This window comes from Mycetomoellerius zeteki, unplaced genomic scaffold, assembly GCF_001594055.1.
Source record: "Mycetomoellerius zeteki isolate Tzet28-1 unplaced genomic scaffold, Tzet1.0 scaffold458, whole genome shotgun sequence".
NCBI classification, from domain to species: Eukaryota; Metazoa; Arthropoda; class Insecta; order Hymenoptera; family Formicidae; genus Mycetomoellerius; species Mycetomoellerius zeteki.
The window spans coordinates 335998-346665 of record NW_017257455.1 but is presented as its reverse complement, the minus strand read 5'-3'; the positions used below and the strand labels follow the sequence as shown (position 1 = coordinate 346665).

Here is a 10668-nt window from a genome sequence, read left to right as displayed (position 1 = left end):
AAAAATTGGCTGCTGCAGCTAATTAAAAATGCTATGCCATATTTTACCATCTAATTTGCTGCAGCAGCCAATCTTTTTTTTCAGTGTAGAGAGCACTTCAACTTACTTGTATGTTAAATTTTAGCACATTCGTAAGAAAATCATTTTATGCTAGTACTACCTTAAGAAAATTTTAAATACAACGTTTTAAAATAGAAGACGATCGTTCCCGAATTAAATTTTGAACTTTAACAAACATCTATACATTCGTTTATATAAAAAAAGACTAATTACATATTGTACGTTATCCGTTTTTTCTAAAAAATATAACAAAAAGCATTAATTAATTTAATTTATTATTACTGATTATATTTGTGAATTGAGTTGTGGTGTTTCATGAGATGGTGCTTATGTTTGAACTTTCTGCCGCAGATATTGCAGGCAAAGCGTGGCTCGATACCGCACTCCATTCGTTTATGCAGACTCAAAGATTCTCTCCATTTGTATATCTTCCCGCACCTGTTGCACGGATAGGCTAAGCCCGACGAGTACCTTTGTGAGTCTGAAACATATATGCAACAATTGGCTTTCATTCATGTCGAACTAATGAATGATTTTAACGTTGATAGCGTGCATGCTAGAAAATCTTATTCAAAAAATCAGCATTGACAAGGTTTTAGTTTTAATCCTTCAGTCATTCACGAGATATCAAGTTCAATTTTATACCAATATATCTTATTGTACATGCTTTTATTCTTATAAAATATCCTTATAAATTCTAAAGTCTTGGTTGTACTAGATATGTACCGATATAATTGAAATTTTCATAATATCGATATTATTCATCATGGGCATGAATTGGTTAGAAATAACATTTACATACCAAAATTTTTCTTCGATTTTATATAAATAAGAAAAATATAAAAACCTATTAGTAATAAATATATACATATCAAATTGTATAAACTTGTATGACAGTAATTATAGATATTTACAAACATTAAGCTATATTATGTAGCAGTCCAAAATTTCTATAAGTCTATTATTCTAATTTTTGATGAAATATATTTTAAACGGAAATAAAAATAAAATTTTTAATGTAAGTAATATACGTGATGAATTGTAATTATTGCTACAATCTGCCGAATAATGATAATCAATAAACTGTCTTAGTACTTATAATGCTAAACATGTATCTTTATATCAATTCGTGTTCGACGAATTGATACGAGTGAAATCAAATGCCTTAGACTGTATGAATGCCTTAACTAACATCATTAAATTTTCTCGTGAATTTTTTCTCATCTATCTTATACGACATATATCCATAACTTTCTTCTGATAACTGATGAAAATAACATATATTATTATCTCTTGAACGCCTCGTCATAAGCAATAATTTTATTCTTTAAAATTGCTATAAATGTATAATTTAAGAATATCCTTGTATCTTAAAGTAGCCCGTCAATTCTGTTTTTTTTTTTTTTAAATAATCCATATTTCTATGTAATATCATATTTTTCTAATATATTACATAGAATAACATAATATCTCAAAAACTCGAAATGTCTTGGCGTTAAAGGGTTAATAAAATTGCAGTTTGAATATCATGATAATTTAGTTTCAAGCAATGTCGCGTAAATACTCTCGATATCCCAGGTAGAACACGGAGTCATAATTAAGTTATAATGGTACACACAGAATGTCATCATGACGTCATTTGATATAAAAAATTGACTTATAAGTGACGAATGAGGTTATGATGATGTTCTCATGACTTCTATGTTCCACTTGGGATGTTGCTTGAGATTAATCTTCCATCTGAACTTTCGATCGCAGTAAAATGCATTCATTCTTTTGTTAGATTCCGTATCCTTTTTTTATATGCAGTTCTAAATGCTTCCTCCACAAAAAAATTTTTCCGTAGCCATGGCAAATTAGCGATATTGATTTTTCAAATCTAGAACTGCTTAAAAAATTAACAGCATAGTCAATACAACGCAACAATGATTTCTTTAAAATAATTAAACTGCAAAGTAAATAAACTCTTCATGTGATTTTAAATAATCTTAGAATGTACGTAATCTTAGAAAATAATTTTGTATGTTTGAGCGAAGAGTTATTCAATCTGATGCAATAAATATTTGATTAAAAAGTTTTTTTTTATAATTAACCCAGAGTAAAAATATTCCTAACTCGTCACCACTATTTCATCAAAATAATTAATTTTTGGAATATACTTGATATACTTAATTATACTTGATATACACACATACACTTCAATAAATATAAAAACACAAATATAAAATAAAAGAACTAACTTTTTCAATGACGTCGTATATAAACAAAACTTCACTTTACACACACACACACACACACACACACACACACACACACACACACACACACACACACACACACACACACACACACACACACACACACACACACACACACACACACACACACACACACACACACACACACACACACACACACACACACACACACACACACACACACACACACACAATTTTATAGAACACAAAACTCTTTACTCTAGCGATGTTAAATTCGTATATTTTAGGATAAATACAATCATTGAAAAGTAACAGAGTACAACAAACTGGTTTAACAAACTGACATTCAAATGAAGAAGAAAAGAATTAGAATATGGCACAATGCCTTCTTTTTACTATTTAATTTTATTTTCCGCATTATTCATTCAGTTCGGAATGTGTATTTTAAATGTCGTCTCTATTGATGGCTATACCGAAACTTTGATTGGCATGTCAAATACGAATAAATTGATGAAATTAACATTCAAATTAGCATTCAAAGAAATTTTTCCTTTTCACAGATAATATATTCGAAATGTCATATGATATATTTTCAGATCCACGAGTCTGAATCTTTTATCGCATATTGCTGTTCCTTACCGCATTCCTTGCGTTTATGCGCCATCAGAGAATGTTTATACCATTTACCACATGCATCACAGATATATCGTTGTCTACCATGGACACTTATTACGTCTGGCTTTACCTAAAAAAGAATACGCCATTAGAATGTATTCTAATCACTATAGCCTTGTAAAATTTATGTTCTTTTTCTCAGTCGCGTTCAAGTTCATTAGAACGCTTCTTTATTTCTTTGACAAAATGAAATTATTCGATTAAGTTTGTCGTCTATAAATTCTGCCACCGTTAATCAATTGGGTTTTTCTAAAGGCAAATTTGAAATCAGAATACTAGTATAGTTTCACAGTTTTTTTTCTAGCAAAAATGAGTTTATAAACAGCGTGTATTTTATTTCTGCACTATCTACATTCTCTGCCATCATATTATCGATCTTAATATTATATTCATATTGAAAACAAAAATAACAAATGTTGTAAAAACTTCATATTCTACACAATTTTCCTAGAGTATAAAATATTTATTATTTCAATATATGCATTACTTTTAAATTAAATGCAAATGATTATTAAAGGCACATGCTGGCGCCTGGCATAATAGTCAAATTCTGACAGGAGAGCTGATTAAATGCGAGTTACACGCATACATTTATAAAACATCGACACATCATGAACATTACATATATTAATATCGCACGCACATATATGTATACACAATTTATACAAAAAGGGAATATTTTAAATAGACTTCCAAACTTAATTCTATTATCGATTTATCATTACTCATTTATTTATTTTACATCTGGATCTGCTTTTATTTCACATATGTGATCTGCACCAACCTTTCCACGAGTAAATGTTTTGATAAACTGAGCTTTAATCGTCATATTGAGGTATAAAAGTCACTAAGAAAATTTGTAATTTCGTTATTTTTTTTCCTGGTTTTAGCACAAAATAGACTGAAGCTATAAACATTAACATGTATATTTTAATCCTGAAAAAAGAATTTTAAATCTATGAAACTTATAATACTAAATATATCTCATGTAACAAAAATTATATTTTTGTAAAACAGATGACGCCAGCATCGCCTTAAATCGAGTTAAGTCCAAGCAAACAAAATACTCGTTTATTCGTGTTTGTTTGTGTTCGTTTACTTGATTTGGGGATCCAGTTTGAGAAGAAACAACAAACTGTACACTTTTCTTATATAATAACGCTATGTAATTTACATTTCCTAAACAAAATACAAAAAAAATTTATTGTGCAATTGATTTATCTAGTTGTGATTCAAGATGATGGCAGAAAATCCTTACATTTCGTAAAGTCGAATCCAATCAATTCCAGACTTATTTAACGTCAAAAAAGTGACTTTTTTATTTATTTTGCAATTTAGCGTCTATTTGATGAGAGTAAATTTTTGGGAGACTGAGGAGGGAGGGGGAGAGAGAAAGAGAGAGAGAGAGAGAATGATAAAATAAATAGGTACTTTTCAGTTACATAAGCAAACACTAGACGTGAGAAATCTTGTTTGGACATCTTATGCAAGGGCATCGTTCAAGTCGCCCTAAAGCTGCTATTGGATGAAAAAAAATAATACAACGTCATTTTTATCTTACTTTATTATTGCATTATGTATTCAGGTTTGTTCCAGTTGTGAACGTGAATCAAATGTAGTTTGAGCTGACGGCTACGCCGGAGCGTTGTATTGCACACTGGACATGGATAGTGCTGCTTCTTACCGCAGTCCTCTCGTTTATGCCTCGTCAGAGATGGTTTCCATGTGTACTCCTTACCGCATGCATCGCAGGTGTATTTGCCGTGGTATCGCCTATGATAATTTTGAAGCCTATAGGACCCATCATCGTTACCTGAAAAAAAAGCACAATGTTAGCGTGTGCTCTTAGCTGCAATCTCACAGTCAGATCTATATTCTTTCTTAGTTCTTCGTCGTGCTGTAGCAATTTATTAATGCGCTCTTTTTTATTTTCTCAAAAGAGAATAGTAGTTTCTTAAGTTTGTCATCTGGTTTAGATTTTACCAGTATAGTTCATGTAAATTGAGTTTCTTCGAAGATTCTTTTTAAGCACAATTTTAAAATCTAAATGTACAGATTTGCAATTTTGAGTCTTTCGATAGAAATTTAAGAATTTCAGGAGGAATGTGGGAAATTAGGACAGTCGACAATCTTCACATATTTTTGTTTTATAGCATCTATTTTCTACTCTTGCAATATGTTCCTCATATTCGTATAGGAGAAGAAGACAATGGAAATATTTGTATTTTATGCATATATATAATTTTTATTTCGATAATCAGTCTCTTCTTTCTTTTAAATTGTTTTATATAAATCGTACGAAGAAAGTATAAGGCCTGCTAAAGGAATGATTAACTAACAATGATTAAACAATGATTAAATTACACATAAATATTTATAATAAAATGTGATAATAATTATCTTACGAATGAATATGATACATTTATTATCAAAATAATTACCAAAAATTGTTGTTCTCTTTATAAACATTGGCTTCATTATCAGAAATATAGTAATGCAAACACAATTTTTTTTATATTAAGTAATAATAAGATGTTATGAAAATGCATATTATAAAAAGATCATTCGTATTTGAAATTAAATTATCTTCAATAATATTTCATTCTCTAAATAAAAATATAATATTATATAGAATATGTACAATATAAACTATACAAATAATATATACAAATTAACATAAAATTAATTATATTAAACATTATTTTCATCAAAAATGTTATTCTATTATTATGGATGAAAAACTTTCATGTAGATATACTTATTTTCATTTATATTATCTGGATTTGATTTCATTCAATAATATATTGAATGAAATCAAATGCAAATAATATAAATTCAAATAATAGAAAATTCAGATAATGATATGTGAGATTGTTTCTATTACCTTAAATTTCATCTGTTAAAAAAAATTGCTTAAAAAATTGTATATTAAATTTCTTAAAATATTAAATTTATATATATAAAATATTATATATTACATATAAAAATTAATATTTTGAAATTAAAAATAAAAATATTGAAATATTAACATTAAATAATATGTATATATATATACACGTTATAAACAAAAAATTAAATCAATGAAAAATAAAAACATGCGCGATAAATTTATTAAATCTGTTTTCGCTATTATAGCTGAACTAGTATACTTTTGGAACTTAAAGTGAAATAGATACATGTTTGACATTTAATGAAAGCGAGAAAGAAAATTCTAGTGTAGTCTAGTGCAGGAATAAAAACAGATCTATTGATTATGTATATGATTATGATAGTATTATGTAGATTTTCTTGATTATTGTTGATCATTCCAAATGTTCTTGCCATTCGAAATGACTAGGCGATGAACGTTGATCACGTGCTTCTTCAGCATCCACTTATGTCTAATTTTTGCACCGCATATATAACAACTGTACTGCGGATCTTTTCCGCATTCTTCCCGTTCGTGTCTGACCAATGACTGCATCCATTTGTATTCTTTTCCACATTTCGAACAAAAGTGTCTACCCAGTCTCTTGTAGTAATCCGACATGCTGTACTGCGTTGAGTCTGGAAAAAACAATGAACGACACGTTAATGCGTTTATGAACCTGTTGACGCATCTGCAGATTCGTCTATGTGGAATAAATAAAATATGTATCTTCTCGTTTTAGATAATGTATCAATTGATTTATCTTACTGATCTGATTTATTTGCAATACAAATATTAAATGCGTCAGACATCGATATTTAAGTATATCTGTCGTTTTTTTTTAAGTGTCACAGATAGTTAAATATTATCACATTTTAGTTCGTTTTCCCCATATAATTATTGTTGTTTCTTCTTCTTAAATCATTAAAATATTCATATAATATAATATATTCATAAAATATTCATATACGTTATCGTTCTTTTGTATAAAAATTAATTTTATTTAAAAACTTTATTTAAAAAGATAGTTTAAGAATGTCTTTATTTTTTCATAAGTATATGACAAAAAATACAGTAAACGAGACTCAAATTGGTAAAATTGTTTCTATTAAATTACGGGAACAATAATGTTATTTAAAAAATGCAGATCAGAAAATGTATCAGTGCTATATTCTTTTTACTGTAATGCTAAAGAAATTTAGATTCTACTATTTAAAAAATGTTCCATTATTTCACACGATTTTATGTGTTGTCTTATATAATAATTCATTGTCGCATTGTCTTTTTAATAGCTGTAAAACGATTATCATAAGATAAACGTTTACAACTTACTTATCGTTAAAATCTATTTTATAATATTACTTATATCATAGATTTGTTAAAGTCTATGTTACAATAACTTTTGTACCGTTTGCACAGATTGTTACAGTCTACATTATAATATTGCTTGTCCACTTTTCTCAATATAGAGGACACTTAATCTGTACATTCCACATTCACTCCATTATTTTTTAATAATATCGCACCCATCTTACGTGTCAATCTTATCTGTTAAATACTTTCCCCTGTAAAATTTGTGGATTCTTTTCATGTCTCATATTTTATTTTTACATTGTAATCAGCGACACAGAATACTTACGCGAATAATAACTTTCTCTAAGTTAACTTTCTTATCATGATACGTAAATATCTTCTGGGACATTTTACAGAAAATATTAAATTATACACAGGTACGAAAAAGCGTGGCTGATAGACAATTACACATTTAATTCCATACGCCGTACGTATACTGATGATAAAGAGCTATACTTCTTCATTCATTACTTCGCGATCTTCTATTTAAATATATTAGCGATTACGACTTATATTTATACAAATTATTGCATACTGATATAAATTATAGCTTTCCAAAACTTTATTGCTGATATTTTAAATCAAAAAACTTTCGCACAGCTTATATACAGTTTTAATTTTTCGATAAAAATTCTGTTACTTTCTTATCTGATATATGTTAGATTGTCCAATTCTATTTTCTTTTAAATAAATGATGTATATGTCACAGTCAAAGTATTAATTTTATAGTAAATGTATATACAAAACGTCCTGTAAAGACCGGAACAACGCTTAAGAGGAAATTCCTGAAATCATTTTGAGACGAAAATCCTAATATCAAAATAACGAGGGAAAATATTTTTTTAACATAATAAATATTAATAATTAGAAATATCTTTGCATTCATAATCTTTATATCGATATTTACAAAAGGCAATAATCAGCTTTCATTTTTAGCATTTTGCGTCGTTGTAATATACTCGAACGCGCAAACTTTAGACGGAATAATTCGCTAACTTTAAATGCTTATAATTCAAAGAGCTATTATAGCCTTAACATTTTGGTATATTAGATTTTAGATATAATATCTATTATATCTAAAATCTAATATACCAAATATAATAGATATAATACAATATAATACATTGAAAAAAAAGATTGGCTGCTGCAGCAAATTAGATGGTAAAATATGGCATATTATTTTTAATTGGTTGCAGCAGTCTATTTTTGATTGTGTTAATCTATTGAAATCCTATACTGACATTGCAGATAGGCTAATGCAACCAAAAATTGGCTGCTGCAGCCAATTAAAAATGCTATGTCATATTTTACCATCTAATTTGCTGCAGCAGCCAATCTTTTTTTCAGTGTAGATATAATAGATATTAGATATAATAGAATTTTCGTAATTTCTTAAAATAATCTAAGTCTTCCCTTAAGCGTTGTTTCGGTCTTTACGAGACACCCTCTCTCTCTCTCTCTCTCTCTCTCTCTCTCTCTCTCTCTCTCTCTCTGTGTATGTGTGTTAAGGTTATTATGTTAACAATTTTTGAAATTTAATCGGGACACTCTCTAAAGTGGTTCAATATCTCGAAAAAATAACACTATATTTTTTTCAGATTTTTTGAACAATTTTAACCCGAAAGAAAAAATCAAAATTACACGATAACGAATATTATATTTTAGGCAATTTTTAATTTGGCCCGTAATCAAAATTTACGCAGAATGGGCTTATAGCACATTTAATTTCGAGCAAATTAAAAAAAAACTTTAAAATCGGTTAAAAATTAGAGCGTCGAATTTTTCCGCTCACTGTGCAAGGTCTTGAAATTTAGTATTGTTTTTTAATGGGAATTTTTTTTTAAATAGTCTTTTGACAACTCAGCTTTTAATATTTCTATAAACTTCATGAAAATAAAGTTTTCAAAGGTAATTGGCAGCGTTACAAGGGTACTATGACAGTTGACAACTGTCTGAATAAAAAATATCATCACTATATGGTTAATCATTATATGGTTAATCATTAGAGATTATATGAGACTGAAATTTGAAACATTTTGTAAAATTTGATTAACCTTATAATATTCGATGCAATAAATAAATTTGTTATTACTTATATATTTTTTATTCAGACAGTTGTCAACTGTCATAGTAGCTTTGTAACACTGTCAACTCTGAAAACTTTATTTTCATGAAGTTTACAGAAATATTGATAACTATGAGCTGTCAAAAGACTATTTAAAAAAAATTCCCATTAAAAAGCAATACTAAATTTCAAGACTTTGCGCAATGAGCGGAAAAATTTGACCGACGCTCTAATTCTTAACCGATTTTAAAGTTTTTTTTTTAATTTGTTCGAAATTAAATGTCTTATAAATCCATTCTGCGTAAATTTTGATTACGGGCCAAATTAAAAATTGCCAATACAATATTCGTTACCGTGTAATTTTGATTTTTTCTGTTCATTTCATTGGGTCGACAATTTTTACTTTGGACCGTAATCAAAATTTTCACAAAATGGGCTTACAACTTATTCAATTTCGAGCAAATTAAAAAAAAACTTTAAAATTGGTTAAGAATTAGAACGTCGGCCGAATTTTGTTCACAAAGGTGTTTTTCCACCTACCCATGCTCCGGTGGCAACGGATTAAAATTGTTCAAAAAATTTGAAAAAAATATGGTGTTATTTTTTCGAGATATTGAACCACATTAGGGGGTGTCCCGATTAAATTGTTAAAATAACGACCATTCTAGTGTGTATAGACAGTCATAAAAAATATTTTCATAAAATCTCTAGTTAGAATAAGTTTTCATAAGATTGAACACTGTTAATAAAAGTGTATACTTAATAAGATAAAATTATTATGAAAGAGATTATCAAGATATGAACTAATATTACTAGCTTCGTTGAATTATGATACATTTTAAAAGATATGCTACCACATTTTTTATACACACAGTAAAAATAATACAAATAATTTATTTTATCAAAATATATATTTTCTACATATAATAATATATTTAAAATCACTCTTTTTATATAGACAGATCATTATTTATATGATAATAGTATTTTCTTCAAAGATAGTACGTTTAATAATAATTTTCAATGAATTATACTTGATTTTTCATTTCGACTATTTTATATATTGGAATAAATATCGTACGATAAAAAATGATCAATTAGAAATATTCTTTCGGAACGCGAAAAATGCGAGAAATGCAGTACGGAAAATCTTGAAAATATGTACGATATATGAAATAATCTTTTTTGTATAATGCAGAAACCAATCGTCTTCTTATATCTGATTTTATTAATAATTCGCATACTCTCTCTCTCTCTCTCTCTCTCTCTCTCTCTCTCTCTCTCTCTCTCTGTCTCTGATATTCAAATAATATCAATAATACGACATAATGGGCGGTTTATATCGTTCAGGTCGTAGTAATCGCATTCTTCGAGATATAGGCTTGGTT

General features: G+C 28.1%; 2 protein-coding genes across 2 annotated transcripts in view; both read right to left on the bottom strand.

The window, feature by feature from the left end:
* Positions 1 to 3368, bottom strand: part of LOC108726953 (zinc finger protein 35-like) — a 4024-nt gene extending 656 nt beyond the window's left edge. The window contains exons 1-2 of the mRNA XM_018454811.1: positions 2919 to 3368; positions 343 to 541 (exon numbers count right to left, since the gene is read on the bottom strand). Of these exons, the coding sequence (XP_018310313.1) occupies positions 343 to 541; positions 2919 to 2943 (224 nt within the window). The 5' untranslated portion in view covers positions 2944 to 3368. The remainder of the gene's footprint in view (positions 1 to 342; positions 542 to 2918) is intronic.
* A 2770-nt stretch (positions 3369 to 6138) lies between these two features.
* Positions 6139 to 10668, bottom strand: part of LOC108726950 (zinc finger protein 394-like) — a 6982-nt gene continuing 2452 nt past the window's right edge. Inside the window, exon 3 of the mRNA XM_018454809.1 lies at positions 6139 to 6500. Coding sequence (XP_018310311.1) covers positions 6247 to 6500 — 254 coding nt within the window. The 3' untranslated portion in view covers positions 6139 to 6246. The remainder of the gene's footprint in view (positions 6501 to 10668) is intronic.